The sequence below is a fragment of the Rutilus rutilus genome, assembly GCF_951802725.1.
Source record: "Rutilus rutilus genome assembly, chromosome: 17".
Taxonomy (NCBI): domain Eukaryota; kingdom Metazoa; phylum Chordata; class Actinopteri; order Cypriniformes; family Leuciscidae; genus Rutilus; species Rutilus rutilus.
The window spans coordinates 11496361-11521266 of record NC_140230.1 but is presented as its reverse complement, the minus strand read 5'-3'; the positions used below and the strand labels follow the sequence as shown (position 1 = coordinate 11521266).

The 24906-nt window shown below is 35.4% G+C and overlaps 1 protein-coding gene across 1 annotated transcript in view; it reads left to right on the top strand.

Annotated features, from left to right (window-relative positions):
* The window catches only part of ano10a (anoctamin 10a), a 44004-nt gene that overhangs the window by 2726 nt on the left and 16372 nt on the right, over positions 1-24906 (top strand). Inside the window, exons 2-12 of the mRNA XM_084385006.1 lie at positions 2366-2516; positions 5325-5522; positions 5696-5830; positions 6955-7074; positions 7449-7782; positions 8021-8256; positions 12916-12971; positions 13297-13371; positions 13511-13693; positions 15469-15660; positions 16598-16726. Coding sequence (XP_084241132.1) covers positions 2378-2516; positions 5325-5522; positions 5696-5830; positions 6955-7074; positions 7449-7782; positions 8021-8256; positions 12916-12971; positions 13297-13371; positions 13511-13693; positions 15469-15660; positions 16598-16726 — 1797 coding nt within the window. The 5' untranslated portion in view covers positions 2366-2377. The remainder of the gene's footprint in view (positions 1-2365; positions 2517-5324; positions 5523-5695; positions 5831-6954; positions 7075-7448; positions 7783-8020; positions 8257-12915; positions 12972-13296; positions 13372-13510; positions 13694-15468; positions 15661-16597; positions 16727-24906) is intronic.

Here is a 24906-nt window from a genome sequence, read left to right as displayed (position 1 = left end):
TTAAAAGCTGACTTTTATAAATCGCCACTGGTGAAATGTCAGCGTCATATTTATATGAATATATATTTATTTATACAAATAGTTATGCTTTTACATTTTAATTTGATTCATTTTTACACACAGTATAGGCACAATACAGACATTGAATACATAATGGATAATGTACAGTTGATCAGTTGATCATTATCGCAAAGTTAATAACCCTGGTCTGTTGGCTGGTTTTAGGATATACTGTACAAAAATAGAGACCACAGTGATACAAGAGACATGAAAATATCACTGGCATGTTTCTACTGTATATGGTCAGGTGAAATATGGAGTAGTGATACAAAAATATGATACAAAATCATTGACTGCTCAATGCCACGAGTGACAATATTTCAGAGTGTGGAATTAACAGTGTACTGTTATAAACACAGATAAGTATTTGCAAACTAGTACAATACTTACAAACACCAGCTCCTTTAGAGCATCTTCTATTCTATTCTGTCATCAGGTTAGTTATTGCTTCCTTTTTTTTGACTATCAAAATGTATATACATCTCCTATGCTGATCAAGCCTGCATATATTTGATCAAAAATACAGTAAAAACAGTAATATTGTGAAACATTATTACAATTTTAAGTATCTGTTTTCTATTTTAATGTATTTAAAAAATGTAATTTATTCCAGTGATGGTATCATTACCCCAGTCTTCCATGTCACATGATCCTTCAGAAATGATTCTAATATGCTGATTTGGTGCTCAAGAAACATTTAACCCTCAGACGGTCCTCGGTCATTTCTGACTTGAATTCATTTGAATTTCTAAAAATCACAGCTTCATCGGAATGTTATGAAACTTGGTGACTTTTATGGCATTAGGTATGTGAATACAAAAAAAAATTTGAGGTCATGATCCGAGCATGCTAAGTGGTCGTAAAAAAAATAGTGACGATTTTGGTCTTCGGTCAAAAATGACCGACCCATAGGAAATGAATGGGAAATTGACAAAAAAAAAAAAATTCTCCGAATTTTTGTCTGTACAATCTACAAATCGGCCTCAATCCTAAAAAAAAGTACACCGCTGTAAAGGGGTGACACTCTACAACATCAAGAGTACAAAAAAGACACACCCACCCACACACACACACACTTTTATACACATAAACACCAATAAATTTTGATTACAAAAAATCTGTTTTGAATTTTTTTAAATCACAGCTTCATTGGAATGTTCCGAAACTTGGTGACTTGTATGGCATTAGGTATGTGCACGCACAAAAAAATTGAGGTCATGATTCGAGCATGCTAAGTGGTCGTAAAAAAAATAGTCACACTTGTGGTCTTCGGTCAAAAATGACCCCCATAGAAAATGAATGGGAAATTGAAAAAAAAATTAAAAAACTTAATATTATTTTACAAAAAGTGTTATAATTGAATGAATTGCATTTTTTGTTACAAATTCTGTACAAATTGTGTCCATAAACAGCTGGGGAATTCACATGCCTCTCCATAGAGAACTGTAGATGCCATCTAGTGGTTACACCATGCTCCTACGCTTTCTCTCCATACTCTCACCAGATGGTGCTAATCTGCTTCAAACATTTTTTTTTTGAAGGCCTAGACTCTATATTAAACTAAAATACTGTATATATATATATTTTTTAAATACATATATTTATATACATTTTTTAATTATTTTCAATGGCAAAAATAGACCATAAATATTGCATAAATATTAATAAATTCAATAAAATGATCTCAAAATACTAAATTAAAAAGAATAAATATTATAGAACAAAAATAAATTGCATTGGTTTTACTAGGATGGAGGAAGTTTCATTTTTAGGCCTCCGGTCACTTCTGACCGGGAAGGCCCAGGATGCGACTCCGAAACGAAGACCGTCTGAGGGTTAAAGTTAAGCAGTTATGCTGCTTAATATATATATATTTTTGTGGGAAACCAAGGTCATTTTTTAAAGATTTTTTGATGAATAAAAAGTTAAAAAGAACAGCATTTATTTGAAATAGATTTTAATGGTAGAGGATATTGGAATAGTGAGTCATATCACACAGTGAATTTTATATGATATGTCTTCATCATCAAGCAATACGCAATGTGCGACGTGATGAAATTTTCTGTGGCGTGACTTTTATTGCGGCACCTAATTTTTAGAATGACCTATTTGCATTTGATACTTCTCAGTAACAGGAAAATATTTCCATAAACAGTTATGGATGCAAATAAAGCTCGTTCTTCACCGGGTGAAATGTTTGGTGTTTCTTGTGGTGTATATTCTGCATCTGAATCTTGAGGAGAGTGATATGTTTTATTTATAATTTATTTTGCCCCTTGCCTCTCTTGGTCTGTGTATAACACAGGGATCAGGAAAAATGCATCTCGGCATGTCGGTTTCTGACAGTGATGTCTCTTCGTTCACCCCTCTGGTGGTCCTGGAGCTTGCTGATGACACTAAAGCAGAGGCCATCACTTGGTTACTAAACAGGATCAGAGACAAGCAGCAAAATGGAGGTGAGACCCTTGGCATGTTACATCTAGGGATAGAGGTTGACAGGAACTGAACATTTTCTGAAATATGATATCTGCTTGCCTTCTGAAGTTGTCTGTGTCTGAAGTGCCTTTGTCAGTGTTACTCAACCACTGTGACCCACCAAATGTGAACCCTGCCCTTCACAGAGGTCACAGATATAGAATATCAGATTCTGCCTGTAGAGGAAACACACATGCTTCTCTTTTAAACTTACTTCATACATATTGCTTGCACAGACACTTGGTTCTGATAAAAAATTATAACTGTAGCATATGCTCAGTACTCTATTTGTTAATTAAAATAGTCTGACATTACAGTGTTAAATAGATATTATTACAAGTTCTGTATTTAATTTTGATTCAACTTAATTAAATAAGCTGCAGTAAACGATAAATGCTGTAACGTTTAAATACCAGAAACCAGTAACATGAGGTGGTTTTATATGAAAATTAAGAACTGATGATGGTTCAGTGACATTATGCTCGTTTATAAAAAAAGAAAATCATTACAAATTTAATTTTGAATATAGGCAACCTTTTCTTTGATGAGCAAGTTTACAATTTCTTTTCTGTATTAAAGGTACAATATGTAAGATTTTTGCATTAAAATATCCCAAACTCTCAAGGCCAGTGTTATATATTTTGTTAAGTTGATTACTTACAATATCCCAAATGTTTCCAACTGTTTTTAAATCGTGAGAAAATTGTGATTTTAACCAAGGAAACGGGGCGTTAGAGCAGGGGGGAGCTGGGAGTCGCCAGTCAATTGCGTCATATCCGCGTTACCCTCGGTTTCCGCTCGTACTGCGTGGAGTCCTGGACAAATGCGGAAGTTGTAGTTGTAGCGTCTATCAAGCAACAAACGTTAGCTTGTTTCGTGCAGTCGTTATGGAACACAATTATTCTTTACCGATTGCAGCTGGTTCTGTTGACAAAGCATGCTTAATTTTATATTTTCCAAATGTAGCATTCGGTAATAGTTATGTTTATGTAAGGAAAGTATTATTGCTTTAGGTTTGTGTTTAGTTTATTGACATTGTTTATCACGTCTGGTGTTTATGGCCATGTAAATAAATGTGTTATACATAAAGATTAATCAGTATTTTGGCAAATGATGTGGGTATGTTAAAATGTACTTTTACGCAGAAAACTGCGCCGCGTTATCACAACAATGAATTCGACAAATACAGTAACATCTATGATAACCAATTTAGTATTAAACCTTACTTTTCTTGCTGTAAATTCATTTTAATGAAATGAAAGTGTGATGAGGTTCAAGAGTCAGGAAGGAAGAAGACGGGTCGGCGTGACTGGGACTGTATTAAAATAAAACAAAACAAACAAAAGTCGCACACAACGCGCATTCACCGTGGCAACCGTGACGGCACAAAACAGTTCAAAAATGAAAGCTCGGATCCACCGGTTTTCTTTCTCTTCGTCCAATTTTCTCTCCAGTCTCTCGTACGAGTCCTCAGTCCCTCTCTCTCTCTCTCGTTCCAGCACGGTCTCTCCACGCCAGTAATACTGCAATAAGATACAGGTTTTCGTCATTTGCACTCGTCTCGTTTCTCTCTCTCCCGTTACAGACCGAGCTGAACCACGCCCCCCTCGCCACAAAAAGCATGTCATTAAACGCAACGTTTATAAAAATATAACTTAACCTCATCCATGAACATGATTTTTCGATTCCCTTCTGACTGATTTACATCCACGGTGGAGTTGAAAACAACAGTTCCCATCATTCCACGCTCCTTCACATCGTCATCAAGCTACGCCGTTGTTGTTGTTTGGAATGTAGCGCCCTCTAGCGGCAGATAATGTTGCATATTGTACCTTTAAAATCCATTTAGGGCATAAAGTTAAATATTTCGGGGTGATGCAACTGTTCTGGTAATTAATTCCTTAAAAGAGTAGTTTCGCATAATAACAATTATAATCAAAACGGCCGATACCTATAATGTTTCATAACTTTTGCCTGTAATATGCATGTATCATGTGGTGTAGCCAACATGCAAAAAAAACCCATAAAACAGGAAGTGATACTGTTCTCTGGTGGAATGAGCTGCCAACCTCGACCCAATTTCGACCCAATCTTTCCATCATCATTCTTTTCCTTTCTGCATTTCACCTCTGTTCTATCTTGTTTACTAAATTAGATTTTTACTAAACCTGTCATTGTGTGCAATAAAAATTGTTGGCCATATGAGAAATTGCTTGTGATCTTCCTTATTTGTATGGATAAATGAATAAATGCAAATGTGTATCAAGATCAATAATTCTCAAAATATCAGAAAATGTTTATTTTTATGACGACATGTAGTGATATCTATAAAGTAATCATTTAAATTATTAGGAATTGGTATTTGTAGAAATACGTTTTTCCTTGAAAATATATTTAATCTAAAAGTGTGTACACTCATATGTATTCAAGGTGTAAGGAAAATATGTTCTATACTTTTTTTTTAACTTGATGGTTACACCACATGACACTTTTTTAGAGTAATTAAATTGAAACGTTTCTTGAAAATGGATTCAGATATTTCAAAACCAAATGAAACCAACATGAATACAGAGAAAGTACAATATGTAAGAACATGGTATAACTAGATTTTTAAGACTACAGAGGGCACTCTTACATGTCAGTGATCTTGATATACATATTTCATATTATGATATGTCATCACATGTAGTTTTCTTTCTAACACTGAGCAATACTTTTCAGTGTTAATTGTATACGTGTGTCATTTATCAGGACATACCCAGTTCCTAAAACTGCCATTTCTTTTATAGGAGCAGAGTTGTTGGTGGATCAAGTGCTTCTTCCAGTTCAGGATGATCAGAAGTCTAACCCAAATGTCTATGTGGTGGGTTCCACGTTACAGAGGCTTTTAAACGGAGCTGAGGATGTTGGGTTGTTTAAGGAGTTTCAAGATGGCACAATGCGAGGGTTCACTTATGCCAATAGAGAAAGCTTCAGAGACTTTGAGGGTGAGCTTCATTTATAACCGAATATAAGGAGTATGATAGTGTGTTGCTGTATTGTTTTTTTCACAGTATGTTGAGAAACCATTTTGGGGATTTCGGCTGCATTAGTTCCTCACATAGGCTTTACGTAGATTTGGTCCTGGTTGCTCTATAAGACTGTTGTGTTGTGCTCATAGGAGATGGTCAAGCATTTCTCAGTGATGCGGAGTGTCAATACATTATCAAACATGAGTTGGATACACTTAGGGCTAAGAATGAAGAGCACGTTCCAGGATACCCGAAACTGAAGCTCTACCCTGGAAAATCAGTTGGTAAGTGTATTTTTTTTGTATTACCTACTGCACTAGATTAAAAAAAAAAACTTTGGGCTGCACGATTTTGGGAAAAATCGACTTGCATTTTTTTCTGATAAAAAATTGCGTCTGCGGTTTTAAAATGTGATAAAAAAATAAATAAAAACAGGTATGCTGTTCTTGTTTGTAGGGCTGCACAATTTTTCCAAATATATTATATATCAATGTGGAAATAAAATATTATAATAATTACTATTGTAATATTTTACTGTAAGAAATACAATACAAATATTTATGGCTGTGTTCATTTAATTTCAGAAGTTAAACCATCAAACTTTTATTTTGATGGAAAACCACATGAAGCAATTTAAGCTTCTCTAATGTTGATAAGCGCTTCCTATTGCAAGTATGGGAAGATGATTGGCACAAATGCACGTTAGAGCAACCCAAACTCTATAAAAGATATAAAGATGGAGTTCGTGTGAAGCAACATTTACTGTGAACTGAGCCACTTTGACATTGCAAACATTTGACATTATTGATGCAAATGTGTTTAATTACCTGTTTATTTACTTGATTCAAAGTTGAAATTCAGATATATTATTCAATTAGGGAATATAAATATCGGTATTTGTAATAAGTAATTCTTTATTTTTTTGTTTTGCATTCTGATTTGACACATGATTTGACTTTATACTGCCACCTATGGGTGTGGATGCATCATATGACAGAAAAGAAAACATTTTGGCTTACCACTGATATTGTGGAGCAACCTAATGTATTTATCACCTATGATTATTTTATTATGCAACTGAAAGTGCCTGATATTTAACAGATCATGTGATCTCAACATGGCAGCCCCCATGATTGGAAGACCCTCCCCTTGTAGAATAAAATGTCATTTTTAAGCCACTGACTTCATCTCATTGGGAGTACATTATTTTAAACATTTGTCAAAAAATTAGAAAAAGTTACTTTGTATACCTTTAAAAAAAAAACATCACCATTCAAACCATCATATTTGCTGTTTTACAATATTAATCCTTTAGTATTTTTTAAATCACATGTAATTGTAATTGTCCACAATGTTTTTTTCATCATTTGAATAATAAGTTACATTTTGATGGTAAACTCTTTTTCAGTGCGGAGATTGCAATCCAAAGGTGTCCTAGTCCAGTATTTCCCTCTCCATAACAAAGAAGACCTTAAGAGACTCTCGTTCTCTTGGTACAAAAAGATCAAACTATCCTTCCAGCCACTGGGTGAGTCACTCTGTCTGTGTGCGCTGGCAGCATGAACTTTAAACCCAACTCCAGCCTTTATATCAGTTTGTTGATACAACTTACTGTGAAAAGAATTTCACAAGAATTTTGGTTATATAAGTACAGCTGAATGTCATATTCGGTGGGTGGGTGTGATTTATAGCAGTTTTACATACTTTTGCTTCTCTTGAATTATTGTGGAAATTCAACGAATTCTGTTGATTGCTTGTTTAATGCAAATGTAAAGTGAAGCAGAATTGTACCTGCTCCATCTTAAAAACTGGTGTTTTAGATCATCAAACAATTGCATTGAAACCACAATGCACTGTGCTTTATTCATTGAAGATGTTCTCTTTGTGTCATCCATAATGTAGATGACATCAGATGTTACTTTGGTGAGGGTCTGGCGCTCTATTTTGGATTTCTGGAGTATTTCACATTTGCCTTGGTACCCATGGCCCTCATTGGTATCCCTTACTACCTCTTTGACTGGGAGGACTACGACAAGTACGTGCTGTTTGCTGTCTTCAACCTGGTTTGGTCTACGGTTTTCCTGGAAGTGTGGAAGAGATGCAGCGCTACGTTAGCGTACGGGTGGGGAACGCTGAGCCGCAAGAAAGCGTTTGAAGAACCGAGGCCTGGATTCCATGGAGCTCTGGGGTTTAATCCAGTCACGGGGCGAGAGGAACCAGTCTACCCTAGCTCCAAGTACCAATTTTTGAAATATTGTCATGTTTTGGCAGACAAAAAGGGATATTAAGCACATCTTTTATACTTTGATTGGCACCAAAACCTGGTTTGCATGTCTCAGACCTTTAAAATGTAATAATGATAATAAATAGAACTGCATATTCGAAATCAACATCAAACAAATACAAGCATGATAAATATGGAAAGTGTTCTAGATGCTCATTTTGTTTTGACAGTGTTTTTTTTCCCTTGACAGGCGGCAGTTGAGGATATATTTGGTGTCGGTTCCTTTCGTTCTGCTGTGCCTGTATCTGTCCTTTTACGTGATGATGATTTACTTTGACATGGAGAACTGGGCCATAAGCATATACACCGAAAATCCAAACTTTGCGTCCGGCATTCTGATGTTTGTTCCCAGTATCATCTACGCTGTGGTCATTGAGATCATGAACTTATTGTATCGCTATGCTGCTGAGTTTCTCACAAACTGGGGTAAGCCTGAAATTCTTTCTTTCTTTTTTCTTTCTTTCTTTTATCATCTTCTGTTACACTTTATTTCAGTGGTCCACTTTAGACATTGTACTAACAATAAGTAACTTTGCAACTACATGTCAACTAGTATTAGTAGACTGTTTGGTTTGGGTTAGGTGTTAAGGTCTCGATACACTTGAAGTGAAATGTAAGAACGAACTGGTGTGACGTAATTTCGAAACAAAATCAGGCCAAAATAAAGTTTGTTTTGTGTTCATTTTGGGAGTTCGAAACTCGAGACTTCGAGACTTTCCAGAAAAGTTTGCTCTGGCTGGTAAACACCTTCAAACTACCATTGGTCCTTGGCGAATACGTAGTCAAGTCAAGTCACCTTCATTTACATAGCACTTTTAACAATATAGATTGTTTCAAAGCAGCTTTACAATGATAATAGGAAATTATTGGAACGGAGATGGATTAATGGAGCAGCTCTAGAATATAGTTATTGTCCAGCTAAAGTTAGTTTTGATTGATTCACTTCCGTTGCAAAGATCATTAGTTATTAACTTAGGGGTGCTAACACGACACCGTTCTAACAGAAAACACTCAACGGCCCGGTCATCCGCACAACAACAGTGCCTGGTGGCTCAAGAATGCAAACCCTGAAATAGGTTCCAAGGTGCAAGCCTTGAAAATTTGTGAATAAAAGTTTATCTCTGCACAAACCTCAAAAACGCAAACCCGCGAAAACGCTGACGGCGTGCACATACGCATCACGTGTTTAGTCTATAGGTATGCGCATTTGAATATATATATGTGCGCAGGCGTGTAGTCCTTCTTTACAAACCAACCCTCAACAAACTACTCAACCAGAATTATCCCGACAGCGTTTTATCTGTACAGAGGTAAAGAGAAGGGAAGGAGGCCTTCACAGGGGAGAGACTAGTTGACACTTCAGGACTGCGTTGTCGTCGTGTCCAGGCGCAGGTCCTTCATCAGATCTGGATACGGCCTGGATACAGATAATAGTTTGGTGTGCTCTGAGGCTCCGTCTTCTTTGACATCGAAATCTTCTCTGCTTCATTTCTTCAGTTCAGACGTCTGCGAGTAAAAACACACTGGAGAGCCGCTTTATAGTAGAAAATTAAGTTGTTTTCAATTTCTAATTGAAAGAGATACTGACACTGTTTTCATGTGTAATACAGTAAAGCTGCTTGGTTTAAAAATCTATTGTATAAAGTGGTATATAAAAGTGACGTGACTTTACTGGAGTGCTGAATTGCAGAGCTCGTGCAAACATCCAAATCGCTACGATCAGATGTTTTCTTAAGTGCTGTTTTCTCACCGCTGTCTTTTTTGTTGTGTGTTTGTTTTGTTATTGAAAGGAAACTGCACAGCACATATTTGCATATTCATCTAAACGCCGCTCTCAGGAGCGTTGGCGGCGTCAGGATGTTCAGTAACGCTATACCGCTGCAAAGGTATTTCAAACTTCTTTTTACCCCAAAGCGAAGAACGAAAAAGAACTTCGCTGTGAGTATAGCCTTTAGACCTTACTCTTACGGCCTTTAGAGTTCAGGTTTGCAGAATAAGTTGACATGTCGTTGCCAAATTACTTGCAGTCAGTAGAATGTCTGTTGGGGAGCATCATGATAAAGTGTTAGCAGATAAGCAGACAGTCTACTAATACTCTAATAAACGGTAGTTAACGTGTAGTTGCTTATAGATTGTATTTCAATGGTCCACTTTAGACATTCTACTGTTATCCTCTTTTCAGTGTGTTTTATTTATTTTTATTTTTTTTATCTTGGCTAGTATAATAGTAGAATGCTATTTTGTAATCTTATCTTGGTTAAGTTTAAACTATCTTAAGGAAACCCATTTCTGCCTCAAAGTATATTTTTTTTAAAGTGACAACATTTAAAATCTGAAATAAAATCACACTGTGAGATATAAAGTTGCTATTACAAGATATTAAGTCACATTGGCCCTCATTTATCAAAAGTGCGTACACCAAATTTCCAGCGTACACCTGGCGTACACCCAAAACCACGGTGACTTTGAGATTTATCAATATGGACGTTGGCGTACGGCACGCTCAAATCCTACGCCAGCTCAGGAGGTGGTGTACGCACGTTTTGAGTGCGGGAATGCGCAGAAAAACAATTACTAACACCACAAAACGCACTGACAAACTAAAAGATATGATATATTATGACCCACTGTAAAAAAACAACAACATAGTAATTATAAACTTCAGTGTTTATTTTTGTGCAACATGGACTTCAATATTTAATTTGTGTGACTTTACCAAAGCATTTGAATTGTAGGCATATGTATTCCTTAAGTTGCGAGCCTGTGCGCTTTACCTGACGTTTCAAGCCTTGTTTATACTTTCGCCTGGCTCCGCAGCGCGAGTCTCCGCAGACTGCGCGCGCACCTCCCCAAACGGACGAGGCGTTTATACTCGACGCGCTCGCCGTTGTACTATTCTTTGAAACGATGGTTAGGCCAGGGTTAGGCCCGGCAGGTGTGCACGGACTGGGTTTAGTAATGAAAGGCTTTCAATGACCAAAAAAATAATTCAGACTGACAAAATAATAAAAATGACATTCTTCTTCTTTTAAATAATAATAATAATAATAATAATAATAATACAAATAATAATAATAACGACATTCTTCTCCTAAATAACAATAAGCGTCATTAATAATAAAAATCTAGAAATCAATTTTGTTTCTTTCCTCTTCCCTGGTTTCGCTTTCTCTTTCTCAAAGAAGTTTCTCTTCTTTGCCGTCTTCCGTGTGTCCATGGCGTAAAATGAGGGCGTGGGGGGAGCGGAGACTTGAATATATAGGGGCGTGTTATTCTAATGACGCTCGTTTTCAGCCGCGGCATTTATCAAGGGCAGGTATTGCGTACACCTGGATTTCAAAGGTACGCACAGCTTCATAAATCAGGCGGTGAGAAGAGTGTAAGCATAATCTTACGCCAACATATACGCCCGTTTCTAATCAAGAATGATAAATGAGGGCCATTGTGAGATATAAAGTCGCTATTGTAAGATGTAAAATCACATTGCGAGATTTAACTAGCAATTATGAGAAATAAAGACAAAATAATGATTCCAAATGTATGTTTTTATTTGAAGCCCGCCTCCCCTGTATATACGTTAAGATATTTCCAGAATTTTGCTGTAATTATGAAAAAGCTGTTTGTTTTCAAAACATTTTTATTTATGTATTGAATTATTTAACATTTTACATTAAATAACCATGATTAATTTTTGGATTACCCATGTTATGTTTTATAATTTTACATTATTAATTAATATATATATATATATATATATACACACACACATGTACAGTGCAATGCATAAGTGAATACACCCATGCTAAAGTTGACTAAAAAGAGGAATAAAAAATCATATTTTGGAAATTGAACTTAATGCCTTAATTTAAAAAATTTGGAAAAATCCAACCTTTCAGGACACCAATTTTCTTTGTGAATGAATAATGTATCGTAAATAAATAAATGTTCTTCCTTAAAATACAGGGTGCATAAGTGAGTACACCCCTATGTTAAATTCCCATAGAGGCAGGAAGATTTTTATTTTTAAGGTTTTTTTTTTTTTTTTTTTTTTTTTTGGGATACTATGCATCCTGATAAAGTTCCCTTGGCCTTTGGAATTAAAATAGCCCCACATCATCACATAGCATTCACCATACCTAGAGATTGGCATGGTTTTATTTCAGTTAGCCTAATAGCTAGTTTGATTTGCATTGAGAGATGATCTTATGGAAAGTACCCCATGCCAATCTCTAGGTATGGTGAAGGTTATGTGATGATGTGGGGCTATTTTAATTCCAAAGGCCAAGGGAACTTTATCAGGATGCATAGTATCCTAAAAAATTTTTTAAAAACATACTTACAAATAAAAATCTGCCTGCCTCTATGGGAATTTAACATAGGGGTGTACTCACTTATGCACCATGTATTTTAAGGAAGAACATTTATTTATTTACGATACATTATTCATTCACAAAGAAAATTGGTGTCCTGAAAGGTTGGATTTTTCCTAATTTTGTTTAATTAAGGCATTAAGTTCAATTTCCAAAATATGATTTTTTATTCCTCTTTTTAGTCAACTTTAGCATGGGTGTATTCACTTATGCATTGCACTGTATATATATATATATATAGCCTATTATTTTAATAGAAATTAATATATTATTTTAATAAAAATGTATATATTAAAATAATAGCCTATTATTTTAATAGAAATTAATATATTATTTTAATTAAAATGAATATATTAAAACAATAGGCTATCTATCTATCTATCTATCTATCTATCTATCTATCTATCTATCTATCTATCTATCTATCTATCTATCTATCTATCTATCTATCTATCTATCTAGATAGATAGCCTATTATTTTAATATATTCATTTTTATTAATTATTTATTAATTTAAATACTTTTAAGTCATCCCGCTGTCTCCTTTGAAATTTGCTGAGGAAGTTTGCCCCTTGTCTAAATTATATGTGACTTGTCCATACTTTCATGTAAATGTCATTAATGTCTCACTCTAATTGTTTTTTTTACTCTTGAAATTAAAATGTTTCTTCTCAACATGGAGGTAAATCCCATTTTCATGTATTTTGTTGTTCAGAAAACCACAGATTGGAGTCATCATTTCAAAATCACCTCGTGCTCAAGGTTTTGGTGGTATGTTTTCAAGTTTTTTGTGTGTTTTTATACTTCATGCAGTCTTATTACTGAATGTTTTACTATTTCATTGATTGATATTTTACCTCATGTAAATGGATTTATGCCTGCAATATTCCCACTAATTTTAAAATTGTGATTTTCAGGCCTGAAAATATTAAAAAGTCATCTCTATATCATTACATTTAATAATCTTTATTGAAATGAAAGTAAAAGTAGTGCAAATGCTTTGGGTTAAAGGTTCGTCCCTTGCAATTCAAATTAAGCAAATTTCTAAAGTGCAAATTTAGTCTTAATTATTGGATTTGTTGTTGTTTGTTTCCAGTTTAACTTCGTAAACTGCTTTGCCTCTCTCTTCTATATTGCCTTTGTCATGCAAGATATGGTGCTTCTTAGACAGGTGAGTATTTCAGAGCTCAGCTGCATCCACAAATAAATCAAGTGAAGTTGAATGACTTAATAACAACCTATGATTTACAAGTTGCATTATAGTTTTAAATGCAAGTATCTTTGCCTCTTGCTTGTGTGTGAATCTTCAGAGTTTGGCCACTCTGCTCATCACCTCTCAAATCCTGAACCAAGTGATGGAGGCCTTCCTGCCATACTGGCTGCAGAGGAGGAGGAACAAGAAGGTACACAAGAGGATGAGGAGGCTGATGGGGGATAAAGAGCTCCCCCTGCTGGAACAAGTTCAGCTGGAATCTGACATGAACACCTATCTGGTAGGTCCTCATTTGGGTGCCTCGAGTTGGCAGTATTAAAATAATTGGCAATATTAACAAACAAGTAGAATTATGGACTGGATTTTGTGAGCAAGCACTTAGTATATACTGTGTATACACACACACACACACACACACACACACACACACACACACACACACACACACACACACACACACACACAGAGCTTTAAATAGGTTACAGCTCAGTCTGACATCATTATGAAGTATTATGAATTGTCAAGGAGCCAGCACTAGTCAATAAGGAAGATTATGCAGACACTTAATATGAGTTGATCTGCCAGTAAGAAGACTTTTATTACCAACATTTGTCATACACTGATAATTACTGAAAATTCAAGTGTGCAAACAACAACTGGCAGTAACAAAATATACCATATATTACATAGAAATGAAGAAAAACATAATGTGAGTTTTAAAAAATGTGAACATACAATACAAAAACAAACGTCTCATAGGGCAAAAATGTGTTAACTTTTTTTTTAAAGAATGCTATGCAAACATACTAGTTTTACATCATTTGAAACTGCTATGGCAGCGGGGAAGATGCATGGGCATTAATTTGCATTATTTTAATGTTATGTTTAGTTTATACCTAGTTTTTACAGACTTACAGTCGTGACCTAAATTTGATTTTCATTTACAATAATAAATCCTATAATTCTGCATTTGCACGTGTACTAAAGCTCCGAGGATTTCCCGTTCTTGGCTCTTTTTGAGTCAGACTTGTAAATTCAATGAACCACTTAACTGGAGTCTCGCTCTGACCGCTTCATTTGAATCAGTGAGTTTTTTTTCTTTCTTTTTTTAAACATTACAAAGCATTAAAGCAATACAGACAAACATGGAAACAACAGAAAGATACACAGACACAAATAAGTTGCCAGGGTAACAAAAAAACAAGAACAATGCAATAACATTTATACCTTAAGAGGACAAAAAAGATGAATGTAGAGATACAGTTTTCATTGCTTTGGGATTAACAGAGCTTTGGATAGTTTCCATGTACTTGTCTAGATCATCTTTGAATAAATCAGTGAGTTGTTGACTCGAGAACAGATGCAATCGGATTGGTCCAATTCACAAATGAATCGTTCAGTGAGATTAGCGGACCGATTTAACAGATTCATTGGAAAGAATCAGTTCGTTCACGAATCGGACACTGCTAGTGACGATTTCTTCAGTTCAAAATAACGAGGAATGACAATGATTTTATGAAATGTAGTGGAGTGAAAAGTAAGATATTGAAATTTAGTGAAGTAAAAGTTTTCCGTTATAAAAATACTCTGATAAAGAACTGATACTCGAACAATGTACTACTATACATTTATAAATGTATACTTAAAGGAATAGTTCTCTTAAAAAAATGAAAATTCTGTCATCATTTACTCACCCTCAAGTTTCAAACCTGTATGAAGATATTTTGAAAAATGTCGGTAACCAGACAGTTGATGACTGATAGAAGGACAAATAGATACACTATGGAAGTAAATGGGGTCCATCAACTGTTTGGTTACCGACATTCTTCAAAATATCTTCTTTTGTGTTCAGCAGAAGAAAGAAATTCATACAGGTTTGAAACAACTTGAGGGTGAGTAAATGATGACAGAATTTTCATTTTTAAGTACAGTAACAAAGTAAAAATAATGTGTTCCTGTCCACTGTTTCTTGCATCAAAAACAGTCATAATTTAGTTTGACATGACCCTCTTTGACCTTTAGAATTGAATCTCTCTGAAATACTTTGATCACCAGGGCACATTTGACGACTACCTTGAGCAGTTCCTGTTGTTCGGCTATGTGAGTCTGTTCTCCTGTGTGTACCCGCTGGCTGCCGTGCTGGTGGTGCTGAACAACATCACTGAGGTTTATTCTGACGCCTTCAAGATGTGCCATGTTTTCAAGCGTCCCTTCTCAGAACCAGCCGCGAACATCGGGGTGTGGCAGGTGAGAAAACCTGGTGAGAAAGTCTCACTTCCAGAAGAGATGATCATTTCTGTACTTTAAGGAAGGCTTAAGAGACACAGAAAATGTACAGTGCTGTAGAAAGCAGAGGACATAAACTTCAATAGTAGCATATTATAACAGTCAATAATAGCCCATATGAGTCATAATAATAATGGATTTATGTAAAAAAAAAAAAGGGGGAAAAAGGGCTATTATAAATATACATTAGCAGTAAAAAATTGGCCCACACCTACTCATTCTTTAAAGGTACACTACACACATTTGTTACAATATTTACGTTCGAAAGTTTGGGGTCTGTATGATTTCTTTTCTTTGTTTTTGAAACAAATCTCTTATGCTCAAGGCTGCATTTATTTGATAAAAATAGTAAAAAATGTGAATTATTATAATATATAACTCATATTTATACATCTAATGTCCACTTGTATGCATGTGAGATTATTATTCAATATTTGATTGAAATGTCTTTATGATCATAAGAAGCATGCAGTTAAGTCTGTCACAATACTTAATGCTGTATTTTACATTAATAATTGTATTATTATTTATAAACTATGATGGTATTTATTAAAATTTTGAATTAGCTTTTATTTTTATACTTTCAGTTTTCTCTTTAGTTGAGTTTAGATTTTTAGCAATTTTTTATATGCCTTGATTTTTATTAGTTATTTTCTATTTCTATTTCTAACAAAAATATTTCTATTTGCATTTTAGTAATTTTAGTACTGCAACTTGAACATATGTTAATTTTTTTTTAAGTTTAAGATTGTCATCTAATGTTTAGATTTAATTTTATTTCAGCTATATTTCAATTACGTAAATAATTTTTTAAAAGTTTAAGTTTTAGTTAACAACAATAGCACCGTTACGCACACACACTCACAAAAAATAACATTTGGGCCTTTTATTCTTCCAGTTGGCATTCGAGACAATGAGTGTTATCGCCGTGGTGACCAACTGTGCCTTGATTGGTTTGTCTCCACAAGTGAACACGTACTTCCCTGAATCAGAGACTCAGCTGATCCTTGTTGTGGTGGCGATAGAGGTAACACATTCTCTCCTTTCCTCACAACATGATAACCTTTTGCAATGGCCAAAATTATCCATAAGGTGGCATCAGTGAGCTGTTTTCCCTTCTGTGTGTATATGAGTGTTAAAGGGTGCTAAACTTGGCTGTAGTCCTCGTTTCCTTAACAGCCATCCTAGTGGTTTGGATAATGCAGGAAACATAGTGTGCTAGACATTGTCAGATTGTGTAACAGAATAATCCAGAACCCCACTACCGTGAAACTCCAGTCCATATGGGTTAACATCAGAATTAAACAGGAAGTTCAGTAGCTGAACCAAAGCATGGAGAGAAACACACACTCGCACACAGACACACACTAGAGACGGGAGAGAGAAAAACAGAACTCCTGATATTCTGTGTGATCCTGGTGGGGATCTGGGAAGAAATTCATTGTGCCATGTCTTGTTTTCCGCTAATTAAACTTCGCAGTAATCACTGGAGTTGTAATTAGGCCACACTGATTCACGCACAGCATCAGTGTACCATGACAGAATTTTAAATAAAACTCGAAACCGGGAGTGTTGAGGGAATAGAAAAGTCTTTACAAACCTCAAAAGTCTGTGTGTGGCTTTGTTGTTTCGTTCTGCAACATTAAATCCAGTAAACTTTATCCAAATTGACTGAAGTCAGAGAGGATGTGCATGTTAAATCAAAAGCAAATGGTAGTGTTGGTCAGAAATTGTAATTCAAATTGATTGGATTGAGTTTGGCCGCTGTGAATTGATTTGTTTAGGGCTGGTGCAGCTGGGATACGGGTATGCTGGGAACACAAGGGCGCACTGCTCTAAATCAACAGTGTTTGTGGGTGATTGTGTGGCTACACTGTTTCTCTGACGTGTTCTATTCATTTCCTGTGAGGGTCATGACGCTTTCAACCTTCGATGGCGGATGCTACAGACATAATATATATATGGGCCATTATACAGAATTGGTGCAAACTGCTGTCCCATTACCAAAAAACACATTTAAAAAACATTTAAGTATTCAAATTTTAGAGGTTTACAAAGATCCTTCTATTATCTATTGAATCCCAATAATATTTAAAATATCAGTAAGCTTAAAGCTGCAGTCCGTAACGTTTTTTGGTTAAAAATTATCGAAAATAATTTTTTGAGCAAGTACATAACCAGCCAGTTTTCAAAACTCTCTGCTTGCCGTAACTCGATTCAAAATGGTAAGCTTGTAATAATGTTTTTAATTCCAGTGGTACTGGTGGATTTCCGCGGGAAATTCGAGCATGTCTTTGCGTCATTACGTCACATCTGTACACATAAAGAAGGAGTCTCGGCTAGTAGGCTATATTACGAGTGAGGATGTTGGCGGTGGAGATTTATAGCCTTTTCTCACAGCACTTGATATAATTAAACTTATCAATTTGATGGCGGATCCAGAAAGGTTCAAACGACAATCACCAGTGACAATTGGAGATTCACCCGTTGTAAAATGCAAAAGACTTCGGACTTCGGATCGGCTACAGAAAAAAGAGCCTGCAACCGGCCCATGCAAAAACAAGGATAAATATTGGAAGGGCATTAAATGTAGTCACGCAATGCTGATGTTGTTAACATTAACAATTTGAGAACAAAGTATAATTTGCACGGTTTGACGTGATTTGATAAGCGATCATTAGATTTAATCGGTGTGATTTACTGCAATGTTTTTTTTCCCTTAGTTGGTCAGAACAAAAGTGGATGTTACTTTCTTGTTCAGACGACTTTTTCCGGTGAAAATTCTTATGTTGGTCATACTTCCAAAAAGTAGAATCTGTGATTGCGAATGACAGTTTCCACACCACCGGCGCGGTGATTGACAGCCGCACATTCTCCTCAAAGCATTGGATTCATCCGCGCTGTGCAGTGCCGACGCACAACCCACGTAAAGTTGATAATTCCGTGAATAACTGCAATTGCACATTTCGAACAGAGATGGCGACAAAGAGGAAAAACTACAGACTGCAGCTTTAATAAATATAAAATCATAATTTATTGGGTACTTTCAATTGGGAGGTGGCTGTCCCGAACCCTAACCCCAAAATTTCAACGTGTGAAAATGATATTGAAATGTTTTTTTGTTTTTTTTCAATGTTTTCCATTGTTGTTTTTAAAAAATATCTTTTTGATTTCTTTTAAAAAGTGAAGTAAAAAAAAACAAAAACATTAAATGTAAAAACTTTATGTAAAAAAAATGTGTCCTGCATTTTCATGTCACTACCGAAACAGTGTGTGTTTTAGTCCATTGGCTGAGACTGATTTTAACCACACCCCTCTACATTTTTGATCAGGAAATATTCCTGTGTCCCTCTCTCTAATAGCCGCTCTTTCATTGTAGATTAGGTACCATCATTTTCAAAAGTTTGTAACTTTGTAAGTTTGTAACTTTAAGGAACGTCACTACCACTAATATTTTTTGTTCTACAATTAAGCAAACAATTTTTTGGGTGTTATTCCATAAAAAATTATTCTTTTTTTTTTATGTGTGTACAACTGTTCAGAACTGTGCTAGGTAACCATTTGCTGGTTATCATCTTTGACCTAGGCTCAAAAGTATTTCAAATCGTCACTACCGAAACATGTGGTGAGGTGTGTGTGTGTGTGAGTGTGTGTGTGTATATATATATATATATATATATATATATAATGGAATGCTTCTGAAAAAAAATCCATCTATATTATTATCCATCTATGTATTTATTTTTTTCTCAAGTTCAGTGTTGACATAGTTACAGGTTTTTTGCCTTTATAGGGCAGTATAGGGCCGTTTCCACATTTTAGAATGATAGTCCAAATCATTCATTATGTAATGAACAAAATCCATCAACTTATAACTAAAAATTAAGCATTTAAAGCTATTAGATCAACTTGTCAATCTATACATTTTTGATTTAGAAGGTATCATTAGGATAATATTTGTTGTTTTAGGGTGATGGAATCATGTTTTTCAGAACCAGTTCAATTTAAAAAATAAATACAGAAAACAAATTACTACTAGAAGTTCGTTTCACAACACAGGTTTTCATTCTGCCACCGAAACATTAAAGATAGAGCATGACTAGTTTTATACGTGCCAGGGTTATTACTAAAACTAAATCTAAAACCATAAAATATTCATTTCAATTCATTTTTTATTGAAATAAAATAAACGTTAACTGAAATGAATAAGATAATAAAACTTAAACTTATTTTATTTCAGCTAGCTGCCAAGACAACATTTCTTTTAATTTTCATCTAGTTAAACTAGATGTAGTAAAATAACTAAAACTGAAATAAAAATAAATAAAAACGAATAAAAATTACAAAAATGCACACCTAAATTATTAAAGCTTTTACTCAAATTAAAATAATGGAAAATATATAAAACACTTCAACATATTAATAAAATACTATCTTGATTGATAGTATCTCAATATTACTAAAATTGTGAACGACTGATCTGGTCATGAGCTGGTTCTATAAGCTGTTATTCATAATAATTGGTCAAAAAGACTCACATGAGGCATTGATTTCAATCAATTTAAATTAATTGAACTTAAATCAGTGAAATGAATGACTCTTTGTTCATATGACAGTGTTCATTTTAAAATATTGTATTTTTTTAGTTTTTGTTTAATCTTTAAGAACAAATGTTGTATGCAAGGTGCTTCCTCAAAATTGATAAAATAATTGTTAATGGAATTGTTAAGGAGCCTATAAATTCCTTAAGATTCCACTCCTTAATATCTATAAAGATTCATCAACCCTCTGTACTGTGTGTATGCGCACATTTGTATGTCTGCTACATACAGCTCTCACAATAAGCTGCAAGCAAATCACATTCTCTGTCTATTATGCAGGGCGCTTTTCAAGGCTGTCTTTATATATTTTATTGAGTCTGTTAGTTCATTAAGTGGAGTGAGCAGGGATTGGCATTGGATCAGCATAAGCGGATGGGGGAAGGTCTGGCTCTTCTGGACTGCAGAGCACTGTCTGATGTATAGATTCTTTCAGAAGTAGTAACAGTGTTTACTACTCACTGTAACACAATATCAGGTGCGTTCATGCCATGTCGTAATTACCATAATGATTCTGAACTGTAAAAAGCCTTCATATGCTTGTAGAACATAGTACTTAGTAATTACAACGTGTAAACATGTTATTTTCTGAGAGCTACGGCTTGTACCACATGGCCGCTGCTGTACCACCTGACCACTGCAGATTTAAAGTGTGTTCTTTTTGAAGCGGCAGACCAACGTATGACGTCTGACTAGTGCGAAAGCGATTCGAAAGCAAACATTGCTTTGTTTACGGCGAATTTATTTAAACAGTTAGCATCACACTGTTTCCCTCGACAAAAACCCAATAGGATTTTCCCATAGACTTTTGGATTATCGCTAAAAACAAGCTCTGTGATCAACAAAAGTTAATGATACTTGCATGTTTTGTCCATCATGATAATTATCACAGATGAACACAACTTTTATTAATTTTGAAGCCTAAATGCAGTCGTCAGAAGTAATAAGCTAAAGGTAGGCTATAAACAGACTACACCATGGTTGCTCGACTTCAACGTCACCATTACTAAGATTCCAATAACTCTTTCAGTTTTTATCTAAAAACATTTTCCCCAAACTTTTTAGTTTGAATAGTTTATAAGAGCACAATTATATACATAACGATGCTGTAAAAGCTGACTGAGTTGACCTTTAATCTCTTCGACAGCCTCCCATTTAGCCACTTGTTAGCAACCGCCTTTTTTAAGACATGTTACAGCTTAAAAAAAATCACGAGTGGGGTAATATTGATGTATTTTATGTCGTAGAATAGAATGTGAAAGTGTCTTGAGCTTGTGTTCACCACAGACCTTATTTCAGCCATTTAAACAAAACCCCATTAAAAAAACCCATTGACTTTGGGACGATGGAACCGGAGGAGCTAAAATGCTAATTCGCTTCCGCGTTTTGGCCTACAAAGTGATGTCATACCTGCACCCCTCTATTACGACATGACGTGACGCAGCATAAACGAAGGAACTGTGAACACAGGAAAGACAGAACGAAAACAAAAAAAAACCATGTTTTTCTATTCCACTGCATTTTCTATGGAAATACACTCTAGACGGACGTGTTGTCAACTGCATGTGTATCTCGTGTCTTTTGCAGTGTCTCGCGCATGACACGCCCTTTTCAAAAAACAGCGCTCAAATTACAATAGGTTCGACTTTTTAAAAAAAAACGTGTCTTTTTTCATTCCACTGACCTGACGTTTTGTACTTTAAAAAACGTGTTCTGTGTGAATGGCCTCCTTAGGGCAGAAAAACACAGGCAAACCATTGCAATAATATGGCATTAAATTATCATTATGGCATGAAATGATCAAACAGGATGGTTCATAATTACTGTTGAAAAATATCTTCTTGCTATTGAAGCTTGTTTCCACACTTAGAAAAAAAAAAAGAAAAAAAAAAGGTAATTGCGACTTTTTATCTAAATTCGGACTCTTTTTCTCAGAATTGTGAGATATGAATATATAATTCTGAGAAAATAAGTCAGAATTGTGAGGGAAAAAAAGTAGCAATTATCTTTTATCACTTAATATTCAACAACACTATTGATCTGCCTGCATTGACACCATTATATGAGAACTTTTTTTTTTGCCCTTTTTTTTTGCCTATCTACCAGTCAAAAATCATAAGTGTGTTTGTTTTGAAAAGTAATAGTGAATCTTACCTCAAAAAGCCACATGATTTGAGATGATATTCATGTCTGTAGCACAAAAAGTGCAGGATTAGTGTTTAATACTTGAGGTTAAGTGTTTTTTCAACCCTAGGTTTGAGATATTCTGTAGGTCTGATGGTATTTAAATATAGGAAAACATGGATTTATTGTTTTTTTGTTGCATAAATGAGAAAATCATCCAAAAAAGATTCATGCAGAAATAATCTGTGCCCTCAAAGGTCATCTTTTAATGATGGGTAATGCAAATGTTCCCTCGCTTTGTTATCTATTCTTTACTTTGCTTTTGTGTGCAGTGTCACTGGCTCACGGTGGAATGAATCAGAGAGGTTTGTGAGTGTGTGTGTGTGTCATTGCTGGTATTTCTCAGAGCCATGACTGCTGCCTATTTTTGGGCCATTCGATACTCAGGTAATTACACGATGACATGCCTCAGAGAGCAGTAACTAGGCAACAGTGTAGCCACGGTGACAGGAGACGGCTGAGGATCAGGAAGAACTGAAAAGCTTGATGGTAGAGAGGATGACTGTGACCTCTGAGAGAGAGAGAAAGAGAGATTTGTCTACAAGCAAATGCACACGCTTAATAAAGCAAAACAATGATTTTTCAAACATTTTGGATGTTTTAGGGGCGAATTCATTTTCAAGGGCAATTCAGGGGTGTAAATTGCTCAAATGCAATGTTGCTTTGACTAAATAAATAACTTACTAACTTAACTGAATTTTAGCTTTAAAGTAGTTATACTTTTTTTTTTTTTACTTGTTTAAATGTATCTGTTATGTATGGAAGCTTGTTTCCGCCACTGAATAAAAAGTAAAAAAGGCAACTTTTTATCTTACAATTCTGACTTTTTTTCTCATAATTACGTGATATAAACTTGCAATTGCGAGAAAAAAAGTCAGAATTGCCAGAAAAAAAGTCAGAATTGCGAGTTTATATCATTATACTTCGGGCCCTGTTTTAACAATCTAAGCGCATGGTCTAATGCATGAATGCAAGCAAGTGCACTTCGGCGTGTCCGAATCCACTTTTTCTAGTTTAGCGACGGGAGAAAATGGTCGACGCACTCGGTGCTTAGTCTAAAAGGGTTGTCCCTATTCTCTTAATGAGTAATGGGTGTGATTTGGGCGTAACATGAAATAAACCAACCAGAGTCTCATCTCCCATTCCCTTTAAAAGCCAGTTGCGCTCGCGCCATGGCGGATTCGCTATTTACATGACAGAATTTGCAAGCGGAAAGACTGAGCGCTTCTCCAGAGCGCAAATTGATCAACTTGTGCGCGAGGTTAAAGCACGCAAACAGACCATCTACGGGACAAGCCAGTTTCCACCTTATTTTTATGTACACATAATTCATCTTTTACATTGTAATCCTTTTATTTATAATATTTGGCATGTTTGTGTGCTGTTGCGCGTGTCCCTGTGTGTGTAATAAGCAGTGTAAGAACGTTGTGGACCCGCCTATAGGCTCACATTACTAACGTGCTCTTTAAATAACAAAAACAAATATCGCACAGTCTATTTCAGTTGCCTCAAAATAGCAACGCTCCAACAATGCGCCTGAACACATCTCGTTTTAAGACCAGTATGCCCATCGGCGCATAAATAGGCCAAATGCATTTGCTATTTAAACAACGTGGTGCAGGACGTCAAAAAAATGATTACTGCGTAGGGCTGAAACTAGCAAAAAACACTTGCGTCGCGCTTGGCGCTGCATTGCGCCGAGTGTATGATAGGGCCCTTCATGTGCAAACACTATCTACATAAGAGCCAGTGGCAAATTCCCAAAGAACTGAAGATTCCCAAAAGATAAAGCTGCGCATGAGTACATGAGTACATCTCAGAAAATGTCTAATTGTCAAATAGGTACCATGTTTATATTTATATATAAGTCGCATATATAAGGTCTAAATAACTACATTCTTGCATAAAAAAACACTTAAAACTACATTCCGTGACTCAACAACAGTAGTATTCGTAAAATAATGGTGGTTTGCTCGTCCGCCATGACACTCTTTTTGAGAAATGCTGCAAGCGGAGTGAATCAAAGGGTGAAACGGTTCCCATGGTGATACTGGTAGAATATCGCATGGCTGGAAAAGGCTCTCAGCCAATTAGAATTGAGAACCAGAACAAACTGTTGTATAAGGGGTAATGTACATCCAGCTGTTGCAAAATGGCAGCAGATGCGTTTGTACTCAAAATATTGATTTGAGTTTTAATATTATATTAGCTTACTAAATCGGGGAATAACATACCGCTGGATGGCGGTAAAACATAAAACATGAAAATATCTTGAGCTTGTGTTCACCAAAGATCTTATTTCAGGCATTTGACAAAAACCCATTCAAAAAACCCATTAACTTCAGGATTATGGAACCGGAGGTGCTAAAATGTTAACTCGTTTCCGGGTTTTGGCCTACAAAAATACATCATCCTTGCAGCACTC